Source organism: Dendrobium catenatum, unplaced genomic scaffold (genome assembly GCF_001605985.2).
Source record: "Dendrobium catenatum unplaced genomic scaffold, ASM160598v2 original_scaffold_35418, whole genome shotgun sequence".
Classification (NCBI taxonomy): Eukaryota; Viridiplantae; Streptophyta; class Magnoliopsida; order Asparagales; family Orchidaceae; genus Dendrobium; species Dendrobium catenatum.
Genome location: NW_021353876.1, coordinates 60,379 through 83,878, shown reverse-complemented (window position 1 = coordinate 83,878; position 23,500 = coordinate 60,379). Strand labels below are relative to the sequence as shown.

Genomic DNA, 23,500 nt, shown 5'->3' with positions numbered 1-23,500 from the left:
AATATGGCAATCTTAGGCTACTTGGATTCTTCTTGTCGAGCCTTTCGATTCGAGTATAAGCTCGTCAAAATCGGAGACCGTTTGGTAACTCAATATCGGTTTAAACCTTCCAATAGTGCTTCGGGTCCTTGATTCGGACATATTTGGGCTCGGATTGGGTTGATCTTGCTGTCGTTGGGTTCGTCTTTTCGAGACGCTCAATTTGACTATAAGCTCGTTGAAATGAGAGCTCATATACTATCGAATTTAATTTTTGAAGTTTCCGAACTGATTTTGCCTCGAGATTCGTGCCCAATCAAGATAATTTTGTGATGACGTATCAGTTGCCCCCCTATTTTTGGACGACGTAGCTCTAGGAGTCTATAAATATATATTCCGTAATTTTACATTGGCCGAATCGTAAAAAATTGCATTACAAAAGTTGAACAATTGCAAAAACTTGCTCATAGAGGCCCCATTGAGCTCCGAAAGTGTCAAAATCGAGTCAGGAACATCAAAAAACGTGTCCAGTGACTAAAAAAACGTCCGAATCAGACCTTTTGGGATGCAAAAATGGACCCAAAACTGTCCGGGCAACCGAACCTTTTTTTTTAGAAAAATCTAGAATTCAAAAATGTCCACAACTCCCTCTTATTCTCTTCAAAACCTATAAATATGCCCCCTAGGCCATTAGAAAATTTGCAACTTCTCTTTCTTTCTCCCTCTAGCTCTCTGGCGGCTGAGGCTTCCGCTATTTTTGAGTGGGAAACTTTCCCTTCTCGAATTAGCGCCCCTCCTCACGTGTAGGAGTTATGGGATTTCTCTTCCTTCCCCAACGGATTTCTGATGGTTGAGGCTTCTGCTATTTACGAGCGAGAAATTTTCCCTGCTCTTATTAGCATCCCTCCTCGCGTGCAGGAGTTATGGGATTTCTCTTCTTTCCCCCACGACTTTCTGATGGTTGAGGCTTCTGCTATTTGCGAGCGAGAAATTTGCCCTGCTCGAATTAGCGCCCCTCCTCGCATGCAGGAGTTACGGGATTTTTCCTTCTTCCCCCTCGCTTTCGAGAGATCTGTTGAACTGCAGAAATCTAGAGTTAAGTAGAAATACAACATTGGGAAGAATACCGACGAAATTCCGATGACGGGCAGAATTCCGACGACGAGTAGAACTAGGCATCGGGCAGAAGACTGGCAAAATTCCATCGGCGATCAGAATTCCGATGATGAGTAGAAGTACAATAGAAGTCCAACATTGTGTAAAAGTACGACGTTGAGCAAGAGACCGACGAAAGTTCATCGACGAGCAGAAGTCCGACGACGAGTAGAAGTCCGATGACAGGGAGAAGTCCGACGTCGGGTAGAAGTTCAATGTCGGGTAGAAGACTGACGAAGTTTGTCGACGAGCAGAAGTTTGACGACGAGTAGGAGTCCGCTGACGAGTAGAAGTCCGATGACAAGGAGAAGTCCAACGTCGAGTAGAAGTTCAACGTCGGGTAGAAGACCGATGAAAGTTCATCGATTTGTAGAAGTCCGATGACGAGTACAAGTCCGCTGACGAGCAGAAGTCCGACGTCGGGTAGAAGTTCAATGTCGGGTAGAAGACCGATGAAAGTTCATTGACGAGCAGAAGTCCGACGACGAGTAGGAGTCTGCTGACGAGCAGAAGTGCGATGACGAGTACAAGTCCGCTGACGAGCAGAAGTCTGACGATAGGGAGAAGTTCGACATCGGGTTGAAGTTCAACGTCGGGTAGAAGACCGATGAAAGTTCATCAACGAGCAGAAGTTCGACGACGAGTAGGAGTCTGCTGACGAGCAGAAGTCCGATGATAGAGAGAAGTCTAACATCGGCTAGAAGTACTGTGTCGGGTAGAAAATCGACGAAAGTTCGTCGACGAGTAGAAGTGCGATGATGAGTAGAAGTCTATTGACGAACAGAAGTCTGATGACAGGGAGAAGTCTAACGTCGAGTAGAAGTACTATCCGAGGTTGTATGTCAGAATATTTGTTCGATGACATTAACTTGTGTGGAAGAGGTCGAGAGAATCTACCAAGGATGTAAGACCTATCCGAGGTTGTATGTTAGAACATTTGTTCAATGACATTAACCTGTGTGGAAGAGGTCGAGAGAATCCACCAAGGATATAAGACCTATCTGAGGTTGTATGTCAGAATATTTGTTCGATGACATTAACCTGTGTGGAAGATGTTGAGAGAATCCACCAAGGATGTAAGACCTATCCGAGATTGTATATCAGAGCCTTTGTTCGACGATGTTAACCTGTGTGGAAGAGGTTGAGAGAATCCACCAAGGATGTAAGACCTATCTGAGGTTGTATGTCAGAGCCTTGCTCGATGATGTTAACCTGTGTGGAAGAGGTCAAAAGAATCCACCAAGGATGTAAGATCTATCCGCGGTTGTATGTCGGAGCCTTTGCTCGACGACGTTAACCTGTGTGGAAGAGGTCGAGAGAATCCACTAAGGATGTAAGACCTATCTGAGGTTGTATGTCAGAGCATTTGTTCAATGACATTAACCTGTGTGGAAGAGGTCGAGAGAATCCACCAAGGATGTAAGACCTATCCGAGGTTGTATGTCAGAACATTTGTTCGATGACATTAACCAGTGTGGAAGAGGTTGAGAGAATCCACCAAGGATGTAAGACCTATCCGAGGTTATATGTTAGAGCCCTGCTCGATGATGTTAACCTGTGTGGATGAGGTCGGATCAAATCCCCCTAGGATTGATCATCCGGTGATTGAGATACAATATAGATTGTGTATTTCTCGAATCACGGTGAAAGAGTTTGAGAAGTTTTTTCTTATCTTTCATAAGAGAAAAAATCATATCACAATAACATGAACATTCTATTACTGCATTACACAAGATAGTACAATAGTTCCCTAGTACGACTTAGGGATATACAAATTACAAAGTATTCAACACACAAGATCTACGTATGGTGACAATACAACAACATTTAACTTGGAAGAATACATTAGAGATATCAAAGTGGTACCATACTCAATATAAAAGGGACAACAAGACAAGTAGAATTGCTAATACAAATCCGCTAAGTGCATGATCATGCAATCTCTCCAACCATTTGAATACTATTCAATTGTTATCTTTATAGTTGACTTTGCCCCCCAGCGGGACGAGCTTCCTCTCTGGTAGGTAAATCTTAAATAAATTGTCGATGGTAGCCCTGGTGGATAAGCCTTTCAATCTCATCCTTGAGTTGCTTGTAGGCTTCGGTAGTGTGACCACGTCTACGATGAAAGTGACAATACTGATCTGAATTTTCTGTGTTTGACTTCAAAGGGTTTGGCCATTTTATTGTATCTTGATCTCGAACGGCCATCAATACATTTGTTCGAGACGTATTGAGTGGGGTATACTCCTTCTCCTGTCGGGGCTCCCATCGTGGTGATGAAGACCTATGAGGTAGATTATTCTTCCCATGCTTTTTCTGTTGTGAGAAAGAATTATCCATCCCAGGTGCACCTTTGCGCTTCCCGCTTATTTGCTCAAATTGCTTCCTGTGAGCATTTATAGCTTCATCTACAGAGATTTGTGCCTCCACGCGATGGATCAAGTCAGCGTATGAATGGACGGTGTCTCGCATATGGTCCGAATAGAAGGGGCCAGGACGAAGACCTCCAAGAAGGACCCCTCTAAGTAATTCAGGGTTTACTCCTGAATCTGTCGTGCTTCAGTGGAAAATAGCTGAAAATACTCCTTCAATGATTCTCCCTCATTTTGGCGGATCCCGGAGAGGTGGGAAGAATCCTTAGCAATTCTTCGATTGGCCACAAATTGTTCGACGAATACTTTGGCCAATTTGACAAAAGAGGGGATCATTCCAGGTGGAAGCGAATAGAATCACGTTTGGGCCTGTCCTTTAAGGGTGGCGGGAAAGACCTGGCAGAGGAGCGCGTCTGATGCTCGTTGAATATGCATGATGGTTCTGTAGTAGTCTATATGCTCATACGGGTCAGTCGTCCCGTCGTAGGACTCAATGTTTGGCACTTTGAATCCGACCGGAATGGGGTGCTGAAGAATGGCTCAGTTAGAGGTGATGACTCATAGAAATTTCTCTGTCGAAGAGCATGCCTCACATCTCCTCGGGGGAACTCTTCCCATACCAATTTTTGCAGTTCGCGATGCAGGACATTCTGAGGGAGTTCCGCAATATGTGGTTGGGGAGAGCCTTCTGAGAGATCCAAAAAATTGCGAGGCTACCGAGTCGAGGGGGAAGGATGTGTTGAACTCGATGTATCGACAAGTTCATCTTCCAGTCGTGATTGAGGATGTCTCCTAGGTGGAGGAAGTGAATCTCTTCTTGATGATGCTCGAATTGAACATCTTCAACCCTTGGTGGATCCCGAGGGAGAAGGACCTAATGTCGGCTGTTGATCATCTCGTAGGAGTTGAAGGTTCTCGTTTTGAGATTCTTCCATCTTCTGAATTCTTTCTGCTAAAGAATGCCCCGAGGTCTCTTCTCCGGCAGCATTCTGCCCCCCAGGATGAAAAGAGGCAGACATCGGGCGCCTGTGATTTGCAGACAGATTTCTAGATTGGTGGGAGTTGGAGCGGGAAGCTCCAAAGATGCGACTGCTACGCCTGTTGACCATTGTAGCAATACTTGAAATTGTGGGATAGTGTTTCCCACATACGGAGCCAAACTGTTGCGTGCTAGAATATACGCGGCAGTAGAATTAGAAAATTTTCATCTTAGCATTGCACGAGTATTCCGCACACAAACAGAAAAGAGAAATGAATACCAGAGTTTTTACATGGAAAACCCAAAAAGAGAAAAAATCACGGGGCCTCGCCCAGTTGTAAAGTTCCACTAGTGTTTGTATGGAGTACAAAGTTGATCCGTCTTACAAATCAAGACGATCATTTTACAATCAACTTTTCATAAAAGTTACAAAGTTCTGCAAATTCCCGACGTTTCCCGAAAATTCAGCAGAGTTCCGACATCTTTGGGTGGCAGGAAGAGCTCCGGCGGTGGTCGAGGAGGAGCTTCTTCCTTCTCCTCCTTCTTCTCTTCTTATTCTCTCTCTTCACTTGAGTCCCCTTGGTGTAGAATGAGGGCTCTATTTATAATTTTTCTGGAGTTGCATAGCCTGTAAATAGGCGTGAGATCAGGGGCGAATTGGGAGTGTTTTGAATGGACGGCCGATATCGAATCCTTTGATCATGCACCGTTCGTTGGGTATTTGAAGGCCTTAGTGATGTCTAAGTTTGGCGATCTTGGGCTCATTGGATTCATCTTGTCGAGCTGTTCGATTCGAGTATAAGCTCGTCAAAATCGGAGACTGTTTGGTAACTCAAATTGCGGTTTGAACCTTCCAACAGCGCTTCGGGTCCTTGATTCGGATTTATTTGGGCTCGGATTGGGTTGATCTTGGTGTCGTTGGGTTCGTCTTTCCGAGACACTCAGTTTGACTGTAAGCTCGCTGAAATCAGAGTTCATATGCTCTCGAATTTAATTTTTGAAGTTTCCAAACTTATTTTGCCTCGAGATTCGTGCCCAATCAAGATAATTTTGTGATGACGTATCATTCTTGATGATTACACTCTATATATTCAATAAAATGCAACTGAATTCATTTTTATATTATTGAATCAAGCTCTATTTAATAACTCTTTATAGCATCTAAATCGATGAAATGAATTAATACATGATTTATTCTGCAATTTCAAACATAAGGATTAAATAATAACCCATATATCCAATAATTCTATTATCAATAAAATTAAGCTCAAATAAATATGAGAAAATTATTGGGGATAGCTTATATCATGTAATTCAAAATAAAAAATTTTTAAAGTTAATTGGATTAATATTTTAAGAATAATTAATCAAATTAAGAAATATGTATAATTGAAATTATTCATTAAATAGTTAAAATCATAACTTCATTTTAATTTTAAATGGAAGAGGATTTCAAAATAAAACAATGATATATTATTTACTAATTTTTGATAAGAATTTAAATTTGTATAAATTTTAAAAGTTTTTATATTTAAATCCATTTAATTAACCTATATTAATTAAATTTTCAAACGGTGGCGTTATCAAAATTAATGGCCAATGATTGAGTGGCAGAAATCATTGGATTTAAATGCATTACAGAGGCAGCGACTGATGCATTTTACTTATTTGCGTTAGTAGTGGCTACGCACTATTCAATCTACTACCATGGTTTGACGTGTAGAAGGTGACGGGGGCTCTGCTAGGGTTTTTTTCTTCCCGCCGCCACCTTTTCGGCTTTTTGCTCTTCCCGCCTCCCCTCCGGCGTCTGCCGGAGGGAATCTCCTCTTCTTTTCTTTGCTACCTCCTCCATGGAGCTCTCTGCCATGGATTTTCCCCCTTTATCCTCGCATGCAGGAGGTTCCTCTTCCTCCTTGGCTGCCCGGAACTAGAAGAACATTATTGTGGATGCTGATCCTGTTTCCAAGGATCTTCCGCTTTCCTTTCTCCCCTTGGAGCCTGAAATTATTCCTTTTGCTGGGGAAAGACTTGTTAAAGGAGCTGAGAACTGGAACTTATGCCTGGTTGGATACTCGATCGGTAGGCGTCCTTACTATGAAGCTCTGTTAGGCGCTATCAGGAAAACTTGGACGCTAAAAGGTTCGCTGCAACTTCTCTCACTTTCGGATGGTTTTTTTCTCCTTCGTTTTACCACGATGGAAGACTATGAAATAACATGGTCAAAGGGGGTGTGGTTTTTTCTTGGTAGACCTTTTCTCTTGCAGACGTGAAAACTTCACCTCCATACCCATCTGGGTAAAAATCCATGATCTCCCTTTGGTCTGCTGGAACTCTGAAGGTATTTCTCGTATTGCTAGAAAGATTGGAATTCCGCTAGCCATGGATGCTCTCACTGCTCAGCGAACCCGTCTTACCTTTGCTCGTGTCTGTATTCAAGTCAATGCAGATGCTACCTATCCTGAAGAAATTCTGATTTCTATTGAGGAAGATGTTTTTAGCTTAAAAGTCCAGTATGAGTGGAAGCCCTCTCCTTGTGAGCATTGCAAATCCCTGGTTCATTCCAGCGCCACATGCCCCTCCAAGCCAGTGACTGATACCTTGAATAACTCTTCTGCTCCCTCTACTTCTAATGCACCTCGCGGAAGGAGTAAGAGCAGAAGGCCTCAAGGTAAGACTGCCCTTTCCTCTATCATCCCACCTTCAACCCTCCCTTCTTCTGTCATTCTGTCTGAACATCAGCCCATTGTCTCTAAGCCCGCCACTTCTACTCTGTTACCTCCTATGGTGCAGAATATTCCATCTACATCTTCTCTGCCACCTAGCCGCATACATGAGAGAAGGATAGAAGTGGCATCATCCATATGATGTAGATAAGCAAGATTTATAACCCCTGAAGAATAGGGAACTTACCCACCGATGAAGCATGCTACGAGACACCGATAGTAGCAGCCGTGAATCCTATATCTAAGATGGGTTTACTGTTCTACACAACACTAACACCCATGTCCTAGCTAATGCATTATGGGCTTATATCTTGCTTGAAAAGGAAAGCCAGCTAACCACATAAGCGCATAAAATCCATGCTGTCCAGTCTTTATGAAAGATGGATGGGAGGTTGAGTTTTTGGAAGGCCAACGTCTCGATGTTTCCTAATTAGCCTTGGACATATGTAAGGTGAATGCTTACAGTGCTAATACAATTAAATTTTAATTTAGTTAGTATTGACCTTAATTTTGCCAAATCCCTAGTTCTATAGAGTTGACTAGGTCAAATTGACCAAGCCAGGTCTCAAAACCACTCCCAATCAATTTAGTGGGTCAAACTGAGTCTGTTGAGCCCAGGCCCAAGCCTTAGGTCAACTTGGTTGACCAGGTCAACCAGGGTTAGGCCAAATTGACCTAATACCCTTTCTCTTAATTTCAAATGCATTTCATGGCTTCTAGACTCAATCTCTCACCTCCCTTGGGTTCCATGGGTCAGACTAAGTTCACTGAGCTCAGACCCATATCTTGGGTCAACCTAGTTGACCAAGTCAACACATGTTGACCCATTGAGCCCTAAGGGGTCCAATTTAATTTTAAAATAATTCAAGTCCATTCAAACCTTACTTTGGCTCAAACCCTTTACCCCTTGGACCTAATTGACTAGGTTGACCAAGTCAACCCTTGGTCAACCCATGTCTCTATTGGTCAATTTGGACCTATTTAGGTCAAAATAATGACATTTAATAGGTTTAATTGATTTCTATGCATCCCTAATTCAAAACCACAGCCTAAATAGCCTGGTTTCCCTCCTATTTGGCTATGGATCACATCCCAACTGTCCATGGTAGGTCTAGAAGCTCTAAATAGGAGAAATTTAGGGTTTAGGAGGGACTTTTGATTTTACTCTCTCCATATGCGCTTTTATTCTGAGATATTTCGTGTGAGAGCTCCCTTAGGATCCCTCTCCCTTCCACAAGCCAAACTATGTTGGTCAAGGCCTTCGCCGGCGAGATCTCCTGCGACTCGTGACCATAATCCTTCCAAGGCGAATTTCGCTTGATCCAAGGCATTTTAAAGCTCGAGTTCAACTAGGAAAACATACGAGGACAGTCTATAAGCTCAATTGTATGAAGATCTTCCAAATACACCGTGTGGATTAGGTAAAAACTCAAACCCTATACTAGAGCACTTAGATTTAGCATGTTTTAGATCACGATTTTGTTCTCCCAAGAATGCTCTTCATACATAGATACTGTGTTTCAAATTTCATTGATTTTGGTTGAGCCGTCTATGAGAACGAGTCAAAAAATATGTTAGTGTTTTGGTGTACGTCTGGCTCGCATGGCAGGAGATCTCGACCGTTGATTCTAGAATCAATGGTTTAGATCGCGTTGTTTTGCGCTCTCGTCCGACCGCATGTATCGATTTGCTATGGCTTCTCATCATCCGGTGAGATCTGGGCCGCCAGTTTCAAACCATAAAGGATCAGATGGCTCCACACCTGCGTCTGATGTGGTTAAGCCACAGGCGTCGATTTCCGCGCCGCAATTATGGGAACGAATCCCAGCCGGCCACTTGGCCCCGCCGCCACCGCTGCCATCGTCATTCTTTTTAATTAAAAATTAGTTTTAAATATATTTTTAAATATTTTTTAAATTAGAAACTTAGAAAAATTATTAAAAAATTATTTTTGATCCAAAAATTACGTATAATATATTGAATAAATTTTAGAAACTCTATTATTTTAACTTTTGTTTCATTTATTAACTATTATTAAATATTAATTATTTAAAAATTAGTTTTAAATAGCTTTTAATCATTTTAAACTCCAATAATTCATAACTAATTCATTTTAAACCTGTTCTTGATGCATAATACCTTGAAATTTTCAAAAAATATGTATTTTAATGTAAAATTATTTTCAGAAACTAATTTTGCTATTTCTAGCTGATTTCTTTATTAATTGATTATTTGGTTATTTAATTACTATTTCAATTATTATCTTAATTATTTTGAAACTAAAAATTATTTTTAAATCTTTTTTTTTTGAAACCTCGTTAAGGTGACCAATGGATCTTCCGTATAATTATTTATTATAAATTGATGTATTTTTAATTACATTATTTTCCGGAATCCATATATTTATAAGTATTTTAAATTATTTTAAATTCCTTAATTTTGGGAGATCCACTCCAATGAAATTTTAAGCATAGATCATTCATATGGATAGCATTTATGGGGAAGTGAATTAGTGAATGATTGAGTCTCAATCATTCACTAATCATATTGTTAATCTTGCTTAGTCTTTCCTTTATCTTATTTTACATGCGTAGGATGCACGAGCACCTAGCTTAGGCTCTCTTATATCTAAGGACATGATGTGTTTACTATTTTTAATGTATCCCCTGTATTCTTACCTTGAGGGTTAGTCCAAAACTCATGTTTAAACCTATACAATGTAGTGATACCCTAAGGACAATAATTAAGGACATGCCTAGCAAATTTAAAAAAAATTTATGAACTATAATAGATCCCTAATTGACATGAAAAGTTCAACATTCAAACTTAGTGACATCTTGAACCTTTCAAAATTTTCTAGGATTTTTTAGGACTCTGTAGACCCCTTAATTAACAAACCATAATCTACCCGTTAATTAGGGTCTGATAACTTCTAAAAATTATAATAAATCCATTTCAACTCAAAAAATTACTCATAATATCTCCAAATCTCTAGAATTCAATCCCTAGCCTTAGATAATTAGGGCTCCTTAATTTGACTTCAATCTGACCCTTAATTTTAACTTTAATTAAAAATTATATTTTTGCACTTTTTAGATAATTAAAAATTATTTAAATTTCAAAATTTCCCTAAACACTTGGGAACACCTTCTTGGGCCATTTTTTACCTTTGGGGATGATTCCAATTAGTTTGGAGCTAATTTGGATCAAAACCTTAAAATCACCCATAATTAGACAATTTTAATAATTCCCTTAAATGCCCAAAACTTTGAAAATTTATATCTTTTCCTAGGAAGCTCTAAATCTAGTAAACTCAAAGCTAAATTACTGATTATAAGGCTTATTATTTACTTAAAATGCTAGATCCCCCAAACTTATCCCATTTTTTATAGTGACATTTTGGACCCCCTCATCATAGCACTTAAGAAAACCCGGGACTTTCCAAAATTGGCTAATATAACTTAAACTTCAATTACCACGATCCTAAGTATTAAAATGGATCAAAAAACTAAATTAACTAAAATAGATCCTAATTCACTAATATTTCCACTTTAAATAAAGTTTCCTTTTTTGGCCTTCAACAAATTCTAACCTTAGGCAACTTGAACTAATCATCCTAGCCACATTGGCCTTTACACACACATAGAATTATTTCTTAGGGTATAACTTCTAGTCTTAGGCAAGGTCAGTGTTTACTTTTGTACTATATGCCAGGCTTTCTGAGGTTTTACTGCATGTTGTGAAAATTGATTCTATGTTTGTTTACTTTTACTACACTATAAGAATTAATTTGATTGTATGTTAGATGTACCCATAAGTTAGGATTGATATTTTTATACTAATAATGATTGCTATAGGTGGTCATGCTCATGTAGTGCTAAATAAAAGGGGGGCCATTGTAATAATTTAAAAATACTAATAATGTCTTGTGCAGGTGCTTCAGGAATTGCTCAGCCCACCTAAATAAATGAGGGCTAAAATTATAATTATAATTACTACAGGTGCTCTAGAGACTGTTTAGCCCTCAAAATTGATTAAGAGCATGGCCAAGTGTGTGGCTGTGATGTGTACTTTCATTCCATATAAACAGCTTGGGATTTTTAATAGGATAACCTTGCAGGAGAGTCTAGAATTTATTGCTAGAACGCATCCTCAAAGGGGAGAGTCTTCTTCCATTTGGAAGATCAGGTTTGGATAGCTTTTAGATATCTAAAGAGAAAATACAATACCCAATATCCTACTCAAAGTCATTTACGTTAGTCCTAGGCTTACGAATTCGGGTTGTTGGCAGTGGTGCCCAGCCACTTTATTTTTTATAAACCCTAGTTTGTAATTAAGGGTAGTTGGCCTATGGATATTTATTAATTAGTTTGATTATTTTGATGTATTTATAAATGTTTGCCTCTAGGGTTACCTGATTTTCTTAGTTTATTAGCGATTTGCATGCCATTTTTATTTTAGCTTGGATTTTATTAGGCTCTCTAAGGACTAAATCTTTTCTACTCGTAATTAATATTTAAAATTTTAAGAATTAAATAACATAGAATCCTAACGACCTAAGAAACTGTCAGAATCATCTAGGGTTGCATTCATATTAATATGATTTTCTCTTTCCTTCTAAAGAGACACTTTCCTGCCTGTGGGTAGAGTCCGAATAATCTAGCCTATGAGGATGAAGAGCCAGACTTGGGGAAATCTAGTCTCCTTCAAAAAATTATTTTCTATAAGCATGTTTTTTAAAGTCTTATGCATACATGATTTGGATCTTCTAAACTAGCATGCATTACGTTAGAAATCAATTAAATTAAAATTTTAATTGCATTAGCTTTAGGAGCATTCACCCAATATAATTATAAGGCCAATTAGGAAACTCTCTAGATGTCGGCCTTAATTTCCAAAAAACTAATCCACCCAATTATCTTTCATAAATGATCTGACATCATAGTTTTAATCAATTAGGTGGTTAGCTGACTCCCCAATCTAGGCCGGGGTAAGTCCAGGTTTTGTACTGCATTATTTAGGATACGGGTATTAGTGTTATTCATAGAACACTCAACCCAAGTTAGATTTAGGATTCAAGGCTACTATATTCGGTCTCGTAGTATACATAAATAATGGGAAAGTCCCTTCTTTTCAGGGACTATAAATCCTACTTATCTGCGTCACAGGATGACACCACCTTCATCTTTTCTCTCTGGTCAATTTTTTGAGTGCATAATTTATTTTCTCCAATATCTTCTCACTATGTTAATCCCTGCGGATGTCAGTATGAGACCTGTATGTTGACTAAGCCATTTAAACCTTTTTTCCTATTTGAATAGGACTTCCTAATCTCTACCTTTATGCCAATCCCACTTTAAAAGGATAATATAGGATCCTTAATCAAGAGTATTTGTAGGATCTGGTCTGAGATGTAATTAACCACGATGGCTTACGCCCGTGGGAAACTGAATTCCATATATACTAACCCCATCCGAGTTGATGTATTGGGTGGGGGAAACCTATTATTTTGATCCAGTCATGTATATTATTACTCATTGGGGTGCACCAGCGAGAGTTGCTATCCTCAATGGTTATTCATATGCACGATCTAATATGCCCTTCCATTGGCCTATTTAAGAGGAGCACGGAGGCCCGTGATCATCTCTATCCCTTGGGGTAGGTGCGATCGTATACCCCTCTGCAACCCTGCAGCCGTAGTGGTGTCTTTTCGGAGGTCCACAGTTTCTAATGCAAAGCATGCAAGTTGAAAGTTCAAAATCAAGTATGTATGAAATTTTAAAAAGGCTGAAAAATATTTTTTTAGAAAATACTAGACTTTGCCAGATCCAGTACCTCATCCTCATAGGTCATATTATCTAGACTCTATCTGCAGGCGGGGAAGTGTCTTTTAACAAGGGAGGAGTAAAATATAATAATATGCATGTGACCCCAGATAATTTCAGCTATTCCCAGGATCGTTAAGTTATTAGGTTATTTAATTCTTAAAATATTAAATTTTTATTACGAGAATAAAAATTTTTAGTCCTTCGAGAGCCTAGCAAAATTAGGCCATGCATATGCAAGAAAGAAATTTATGAAAGATAGATAAGTTCTACTGTGCAATCAAAAGAAATACATCAATATAAATAAAACCAGTAAAGTAAAAGAGGAAAGTCCATGACAAGTTTCATATATAGTACAACCAAAGTATGCAGAAAAGTAATGGTGGCCAGGCCCCACCGACAATAACCTAGATTCTAAACCTACTGAATGAAGTAAGTCTTAAAAGTAAGACATTTTATCCTCAAATCTTCGTCTTCAAGTCTTGATATGGATCTTTTTCTTTGGATCATCTTCTTATCCTCCGGAAGAGTACCCAAATGAATAAGAAATTTTCCATAAAAGGTTTTTCTTTTTCTCTTTGAGTACCTGGTGTTTGAAATGTCTCACTTTTGAAAACTTTCACAACTTGATACTTTATAAATTACAACACAAATTACATCATAAAAAAGAAAAATTTAAATTCTCCTACAGGGTTATCTTAAGCATAAATTAAATTTAATCCCAAGCAGTTATATATATGTGTAGAAAAGTAAACACACTTGGCCATTCTCTCATTTATTTTTGGTGGCTAAGCATTCTAGAGCACATATAGCAAGCATTTATATAATTACTATTTATCGTTTTAAGCCCCCGTTTATTTTAGTGCTTCATAAGCATGAGCACCTGTATAAGATTGAATTAGTAAAATTGTTCCTAGCCTAGAGGTAGATCTAATGCACAATCAATCACATCGCATCTGAAGGAAGTACTGTAATAAAATAAACAATCACTACAAGTCAAAATAATTAGCACACATGCCGCATACAAGAGCATCACAACACATAAAATATAAAAGGTAAATCACCATCCTAACCTAGAGCTAGAAGTGGTGCCTTTACAAATAATTCTATGTGTGTTGTAGGCTTGTGTGGCTTTGGGATATGTCTTATATTAGGCAATTTATTCAAGTTGTTCTATGTTCGAGTTGGTTAAAGGGCAAGATGAGAATTTTAGTTAAGATTTAAATATTAATGCATTGAGGTTCCTTTTAGTTAATTTAGTTGGTTGATCAATTTTAATACTTATGGTAGTATTCTATGAAGTTGAAGGTTGATTAGCAGATTTTGGAAAGTTCCAGCATTTTTATCATCCTACTCGCTATGTTAAGGGGTCCAAAACGTCACTTCTAGAAATAAGTTATGTTTTAGGGTTCTAGCATTTTTATTAAATGTTAGACCTTACAAGGAGTAATTAAACTTTGAGTTTACTGAATTTGGATTTTTCTAAGCAAAGTTATGAATTTTAGAAGTTTCGGGCCCTAGTTAATGAACTATGGTTGGCCGAAGAGTTGACTTTTTAATTTAGATTTATTTCTAAAACCCTAATTTTTTTAATAAATACTAGATTTTAATTGGAATTGAATTCATTTTAGTTTGTCCAATTTTGAATTTTTCAAAATTAGTTATGATTTTTCAAAGTTGGGAAATTAATAAATTAGTAAAAATTATTTAATTAAAGAGTGTTTAGGGCTTTTGATCTGAATCAGCTTCAAACTGCTTGGAATTACCCTGAAAGGTCAGAAAAAACCTAAAGAGGTGTGCCCAAATATTTGGGAAAAAATTGGAATTTTAAATAATTTTTTAATTATTTAATTTAATAAAAAGGTAATTTTTAATTAAAATTAAATTAAGGTTCACATTGAAGTTCAATTAAGGAGCTTTTAACTTTTCTGAGATTAAGGGTTAAATTTTAAAGAGTTTGATATATTATGAGTAATTTTTTTATTTAATTTTAGTTTATTAGCATTTTTTAAACTTATCATGGCTTAATTAAAGGGTAATTAGAGTTTGTTAATTAATGGGTTTAAAGGGTCCTAAAAACTCCTAGAAAATTTTGGGAGGTTTAGGATGTCACTAAGTTTAATGTCAATTAGAATTGTACCCTAGCTCTTAGAATTTCTCTAAGTCCGCTAGACGGATCCTTAATTATTATCCTTAGGGAGTCACTACGTTAAGTTGCTTTGAATCAAGTGTCCAAGACTAACCCTTGGGGTAACATAAAGGGAAATGCAACAAAACATAACTCAATGGTCTCCCTTCATCTTACCAGTCCTTTAAAACTACAATTCGAACTATGTTAGCTCCCATTAGCCTCGATAATCTTTATGCTCTTCTTCTTAGCGAGAAAATAAATATTGCCTCCGTTGCAGCTCGCACTACATTTTGCATTGATCCCAATTTGGCACTCTTCACCAATCTGAATTGTGGATGTAGGACCAGAGGTCGTGCGTCTCACAGCTTCAACAACATAAATCGATCCACCACAAATCTGTCCATTATTTGTCAAATCTGTCTCAAGAAAGGTCATGCTACCACAAATTGTTGGCACCGTCTAAATTCACAATCATTCCACATTTTACAATCCAATCCACCACAACTTTGGTAGCTGGCAACGCAAGATCCTCTACGTATTGGTTTCTTGATTTGGGAACATAATCCCATCTCACTAATTCTATTGAAAATTTAACTGTTTGTTCTCCTTATCACTGATCAGATGGCATCTTCACATGTGATGGCAGCTCAATCAGAATAGCTAATTTTGGTGCAGGTTTACTACAAACACCTTCTCGTAAGCTTAATATCTCTCAACTCTTTCATACTCCTAATCTTCAATACAATTTGCTCTCTATCTCGTAGTTTACTAAAGATAATAATACCTCTATTATTTTTTTATCCTAACGATTTTACTTTGAAGGATCTGACGATGCACAAAATTCTTCTTCTCTGACCGTATAGAAACGGCCTCTATCCCATTCGCACCACTACTACGGTATCCCGACATTAGGCTTACTTAGTGGCTGCCTCACCTTTGTTTTCTTGGCATAATAGACTGGTCACCCAAATAAGCACATTTTACATTTTATTGATGCTTCTAATCCTCATTTACATGTAGATGTTCAAAAGTTTTCTTTCCATTCTTGTAATACTTCAAAGGAATTTAAACTTTCATTTGAAAAATCTTTAAATTGCAAGAATTCTATTTTAGATTTTATACATTCGGATATTTGGGGGTCAGCGCCAGTAGTCTCGACAAATGGTTTTTTATACTATGTTATATTTGTTGACGATTTTTCCAGATTTACGTGGCTATTTCCTATGCGATACAAACATGATGTCACTAATATCTTTATTTAATTTAATGTTCAAATCAAAAAATATACCTCTAAACAAATCAAATGCTTAAGTACTGACGATAGAGGTGAATACCTAAATCATACATTAACTAACTTTCTTCAAGCTCACGGTATATCTCACCAAATCTCTTGTCCTTATACATCGGAGCAAAATGGTGTCACCGAATAAAAGCACTGACATATTATTGAAACATCTAGATCCCTTCTTCATATGGCACATGTTCCTTATATTCATTGGCATGATGTCGTACTAACTGCGATTTACCTTATAAATCGTATGCCATCCAGCAACACCAAAAATATCTCTCTGTTTGAACTTTTACACAACAATAAACCTGACTACACTCACCTACGTACATTAGGCTGTGCATGTTTTCCTCTTATCCCTCCTCATGCCCTCCACAAATTGCAACCAAAAACAAAATGGTTTGCTTTCATTGGCTATTCCCATGCTTATAAGGGATATAGTTGCTTAGACCTATCTACAAATAAAATTACAATATCTTGGCATATAACATTTGATGAACAATCTTTCCCATTTCTTAACATAATCCCGGCTAGCTCAATGAATTCTAGTTCTCTTTCATCTTTTCTCCTAACTCCTTGTTCAGTTCACAACTCTATTCCTCATAAAAGCAAATCTACTCATGATCTCTCTGAAGCATCATCTCCCACTCCTAATCAAACTTCACATTTTTCTCCCTGTACAATCAATTCTACTACTCCTACTCAAATATCTCAATCCTTGTCTCCTCGTCATTTTGCTCGTCATCTTATGGTTACTAGAAGCCAAACATGTTCTTTAAAGCCAACTATGCGATTAAATCTAATTCATCAGCATCTCCCGAATGAAATTCAGGCAGATCCTACCACATATATCGGAGCTATTAAACATTTCGAGTGGCGTCAAGCAATGAAAAATGAATTCTTTGCATTACAAAAGTAGGGTACTTGGAGTCTCGTTCCATCTCCTAACTCATCCGTGTTAGGGTGTAAATGGACATATTGAACAAAATTACATGCAGACGAATCAGTGGCTAAATACAAAGCTAGATTGGTTACACTTATAAATAATCAAGAATTTGGTTTCGATTATATAGAGACATTTAGTCTAGTTGCTAAACTACCCACTATTCGTATATTACTTGCTATTGCTTTATATAATAATTAGTAGGTTCAACAGCTCGATGTAGCAAATGCATTTCTTCATGCTATCTAACATAAACTGCTTATATGAAGCAACCGAAAGGGTTTGAGGACTCCAATCATCCAAACTACCTTTGCCTTCTTCACAAAGTGCTCTACAGTCTCAAATGTGCTCCAAAATAATGGTATAATACTTTCACGGTGTACATACTCTCACTCGGCTTTACTAATAGTAACTCTGCCCCTTCACTCTTTATATTTAATCAAGCACATATTCAAATATTTTTGCTTATATATGTGGATGATATTCTTATTACTGGTAATAATCAAGAAATGCTTGGAAAGATTTTGGATCAGATCAATGCAAGATTCTCCATGAAACATATTGGCGAGGTTCATAATTTTTTCAGCATTCAAATTGATCGACAAGAGCAACATTACTTTCTCTTACAAAAGAAATATTCAACGTCGATTCTTCAGCAGGCTCAACTAACTCAATGCAACTCCCTTGCCAATCCTACTTGTACGAAACTACCAAAGGTTTTTCAACAAGATACTATCTTATTCGATCCAATATTACACTGGAAACTCATGGGCTCTCTTCAATATTAGACGCTTACGTGACCGGATATTGCCTATAGTGTCAATCTTCTATCTCAACACATGCATAATCTGCTACCACAAAATACCTTTCTGCTCAAATGACTACTTCGTTACATCAAAGGTACATTTGATTTTGGTATACCTATTACAAAATCTAACCTTCAACTCACTTCCTACTCAGATGCGGATTGGGCTAGAGATCCTATATCAAAAAAGTTTACATCTGGATATTGCTCTTTTCTAGGTGTTACTCTCATCTCCTGGATGTTCAAGAAGTAACACATTGTAGCTCGATCCTCCACTGAATCGAAATACCGAGCATTAGCCACTCTAATGGCTGATGTTTTCTAGCTTCTTAAACTTCTGGCTGAATTTGGAATTCATAAAATACAACTGACTGATCTTTACTGCAATAACACTTCTGCTATTGCCCTAGCCAACAATCAAGTGTTTCACTCTCGTACGAAACACATCAAAATCAATCAGAGATTTGTTCATGATCACATCCAACTCAAGAGCATTCGGCTGCTTCCAATCAATACCATGGATCAAGTAGTTGACATATTTACAAAATCCTTATCTACACCAAAGTTCCAAACACTACGACTCAAACTGATAGTTCTCCAGAACCCATCAGTTTGTAGGGGCCTATTAGTAGATAAGTATGATGTAACAAATATAAAGTAAGAATGAGGTGGCACACACCTATTGGCTAGTTGTTATTTCACCACATTCATTTTCTATATATATGGGATATCTCTTTATATAACGGTTAAGCATATGCATTACTATTTCTTATTCTTCTTTATTTATCTCCTATTCTTTGTTTCTGTTTTCATCCTAGTTCTTCTTGGTTCAAGAACTGAGATCTTCTTGACTACACAAGTCATTATTTTTCAGCTAACAGTAACTCATCAGAGCATTTTACATTCAAATTACAAAAGATAACTTAAGAAAACACCTAAAAATGACTAAGAACACAAATTTCCATTAGCATTCCTACCATAGCACAAAACCATTATATCATCATTCACCCTTTACCAACTTCCACATCACATCCTCATGCGACCTAATCTCACTCCACATATACCTCAGTTGTCGACGAACTCACCTTGGGTGGTTGTCCCCATCCAAGTTTGGGCCCCGTCGGTATTATCTCAGCAATCTCTGGAGCAGGATCGCCATTTGTATTTGAGCTCTTTGGTGGCTTACCTCGCTTCTCCCAAGTAGAAGCGGAAACTGGTTTTTTTTCCTTTGTAGGAAAACTGCGCTGCTTCGTTGATTGAAGCTCAGGCCCTTCATAAACATTTGGTTTAGGCTTCGGGGGGCGAAAAGATCCATTGGTATCACACACAGTTACACAAAAGGTTTTGATGACCTTCATCATCCCTTTATTTTTAAATATCATAATTGCTTTTTTTTATTTCTCATGTCCATGGATCTTTATTTTATTTATTATTAATCTACTTCTTAGTTGATTTGAGCAATTGGTTTAGAACGTTTAGAATTGCCACTTTGTTATAATAGCTGGATATTTGTGTGCTAAATTTTGGTTTGCCTTTGTGAATATTCTTCATCTCCATTATTTTAATTTGATTCTTTGCATGTCTCTATAATTGAGTTGGAAATTGAAGAAACCCATTTAGAGATTGAAAGGGTTTTGTGGAGAATTGTTTCTATTATTTTCATTGAGCTGCATGGCTAAAAATTAAGTTGAAGGTAAGTGTATGGAAAAGCATTCTTATTTGAAGCTTGAAACTTGAATTTGTGATCATTGAACCGCCTTTTGAAACCTTTCACCCTACTGAAGTTTGCATCTACCTCTTCTTTAAATGTTTCTTTTGAAGGTTATTGATGGGCATCTAGTGAAAGCTTAATGACTCACCTATCAATATATACATGATTTGACCTGTCCGAATGTGTTTGAAATGCTGATAACCACACTAGTTATTGAACTAAAATAATACTTAGAATGCATATTACCGTTTCTACAACTCTGACTACTTTTGGTGAAATCATTATCTTTATTAAGAATCATGTCTTCTATTGGCTGATCCCCACTTTAAGTAGGCTCATACTCTAATATATCTGTTGTTTGACTTGTGCAATTTCAACAATAGATCCACCTTTGTGTTAAGCATTAGGTGTTATTTGTAAGGCCCCTTAAGTATGATAAACAATTTTAAAATATCGAAGAGCATTTTTGTGTAATAGTTGGAATTATATTCGGAACATTTCTAGGATGGCTTTTGTAGACTATTTATATTAATTTGTTCTTTTCATTTTTGTTTTTTGTGGTATTAAGGCTTTAGTTGTTATGGCTTAATTTTTCATCAAACTTATGCCATAAACAAACTTTGTTGTTATGGCTTAATCTTTATCTTTATGTTTTTTTTTTTTAATTTAGAATCTATAAGATTGATAATTACAATTTTCATTTCTGCCATAAGAACATCTACTTGCCTTTATAATATTTATTAAATAAAGTACAATTTCAATTACATTTGAGATTTTACTGTAAAATTATGATAATTGAAATTAAGCTAATAATTAAAAATTTAATTTCAATCTCTCATTTCATTTTAATAATTGTACTATGAAATTAAACATAAAGTTATAGGTTTTAATTATCTTTTGTAAATTAGTTATGTATTTTGCAATATGAATCAATATATTACATTTACTTGAACTACATAATAGTTTATTATTATTAACTAATTGCATTATTTGAAGGTGTAATGTTTACTATTTTCTTACTTAGCTTAATCATAGTTGTCTAATATTAATTTCTCCTTTACTTATGAAGGTTCCAATATTAAAATTTATAAAAGTTGGATGTCTTATTCATGGAGTAGCAAAGTCTTTGAGGAAGGGGTTAAAAAATTTTTAAACTTTGCATTTGCTAATGGAAGTACTAGTGGAATGATACTATGCCCGTGCAGAGATTGTTAAAATTACATTTGTGGGACAAGAGAGGGGTTTGAAGATGCTAATGATGTCATGGAAGGGCTATTAAATGATACATTTTAAGGTTGAAAATAATGCCATGGATGATGTTTTAGATACTAAAATTAATAAACCAAATGCAGATGCTGCAAAGTGTAATGAGTCAAGATGGATTGCAGAAGATAAAACTTTTTAAAATATATTAACTAAAAAAAATTAGGAAAGTTGCAGCAAAAGTCATGTGACACTTTCCATTAACATTAAGATTATAAAGATTAGTCATGTCATCAAAGATTGTATCATATATGAGATGGCATAAAGAAGAACACATAAAAAATTATTACGGGAGGCATCCTGTTGACACTCCAGCTTGGCAGCACTTAGACTACCAAGATACACATTTATCTGCAGATTCCAGAAATATATGATTGGGTTTAGTATCAGATGTATTTATTCCATTTGAGATAATGACTTTAAATCATAGTACTTGGCATATTGTATTGATGTCATATAATTTATCACCTAACTTGTGTAAGACAACAATACATGATGCTTTTTGGCTTATTTCTCAGCGAACTCAACATAGAAATTATCTTGATATTTATTTACAACCACTTGTGGCTATGTTAAAGAATTATATGAAGTTGGTGTATAGACATACGATGCATCTACTAAGGAGAATTGTGTACCAATAACACGCTTGACGCCGCTCATGCGGGTGTTTGGGGACATGTTATAGTTAAACCATGTCGACTCCTTTTTACCTACTTAGGAGGATCGGGTTCAAATTTATTGACCCGTACAACATCTTTAGACGTCACGTGTATATCTAAAACACGCTCGCTGGGGCCCATACGGGTGTTATAATTGTACTTACCCCTTGTGTACCTATGTGTATACAAACTAAAGTGCACATGCGGGGGCATTATGGGAATATTTGTAAAATACCTTTTGTTCACTTCCATGAATGTTACGGATACAGTGACGGGTTGTAGCAGCTTTTGGATTGAGATTGTATGTATTGCAATAATTTTATCTGCTATGAGAAAGTATCTAATACGTATGGTGGACCTCTTGCAACAATTTGATAGCACTTACATTTATTATATTTCTTTTACACCTACCCAAAAACAACAAGTTGAATGTATAACAAGTCTTCTACCACTGTTCACATGTGTATGCATTTATCACTGCTCTTCTATAATTGTGTAGGACGAGTTTCTCACAGCAGCTTGTAGGCTTGTAGGAACTTTGCATTTGCTGCATGTTCTTCTATATAGCATCTTTGATGTGCATCTGCATTCATAAGAAACTTGTATGTATTGCGGACTTTCTATCCTTGCCTGTAGAGGTTTTGTGTATTTTCTTATACCCTTTTTAATCCTCATCGCAATTCCCACTTTTATCTTTAGGATATTACAAGCTTTTGTCAATGGGTGCAAATGAATGTATTTTCCTATATCTTGACGTTGAATGAAAGGTATCATTGCACTCTTCACTTATCCTCCCATACAGAATGATCAGTGAGCTATTATATCATTTGTACATTGACTAGCAAATTGCTATATTCACTTACACATTTGCTTTCGGTGTATATTGGTGACTGGTATTCTTGCTTGTAGGATTTATGTGAATGTTGCACACCAGATGCATCATTTGTAGGTGATATATTTGCTAAAGATCTTTGATCCTTCAATTATGATCAAATTATATATCTCCTTTGATTTTTATTGCTTATGAAATTTGGATGCTGACAAGTTGTTGTATTCTCTTTGATTGTCATTTAGGGATAAATTATAATTATACTTGCAGGAGTTTGACACATCTACTCATGTTCATAAAACTTGCATATTCCAACTCTCCTTTATTCATCACATTCGTGTTGATTGTGAGCAAAACAAATTATTCTTACTAAGACTTCAGTATAGGTCTTCCATCCCCTCATTGATGATCAAATTCTTTGATCAACATTTATATACATTCCTCAAATTAGAGTTTGACTCTTTGTGTTATTCATTTGAGTTTAAATTCTTCTTTCATTTCATTCGAATTCGAGTCCATGTCATATTTACATTCAAGCAAAGTTCCTTGTAGTGCAAGGAAAATCCAAGTTTGAGTCTAGTTCAACATCATCTGCTCAAGCTTGATTTAAGTTTGATTTTATATTCAAGATATGGTTCATTGAGGCTTAAGTTTGAGTTCAATGTAGATTCAAATCAAATCTTTACTTGAGTTTAAGTCTTTCAAATCATGTTCAAAATATGCTTGATTTTTGTCTAAATTAGTCTCAAGTTAATGTTCAAGTTTGACTACAAGTGCATCACTTATTCTTGTCAGCTTCGGTCCACATTCAAGTTCACTTTTATTTGTTCAGGTG

The 23,500-nt window shown here is 36.7% G+C and overlaps 1 protein-coding gene across 1 annotated transcript; it reads left to right on the top strand.

The window, feature by feature from the left end:
- The first annotated feature begins 6,867 nt into the window (after nt 1-6,867).
- LOC114578456 lies at nt 6,868-7,353 on the top strand. The gene has a single exon (XM_028691645.1). The coding sequence runs from the start codon at nt 6,868-6,870 to the stop codon at nt 7,351-7,353; it is 486 nt and encodes a 161-aa protein (XP_028547478.1).
- Nucleotides 7,354-23,500: the final 16,147 nt, after the last annotated feature.

Bases quoted from the DNA above. Each gene is read 5' to 3' on its own strand.
- LOC114578456 (XM_028691645.1), top strand. From the start codon at position 6,868: ATGGATGCTCTCACTGCTCAGCGAACCCGTCTTACCTTTGCTCGTGTC.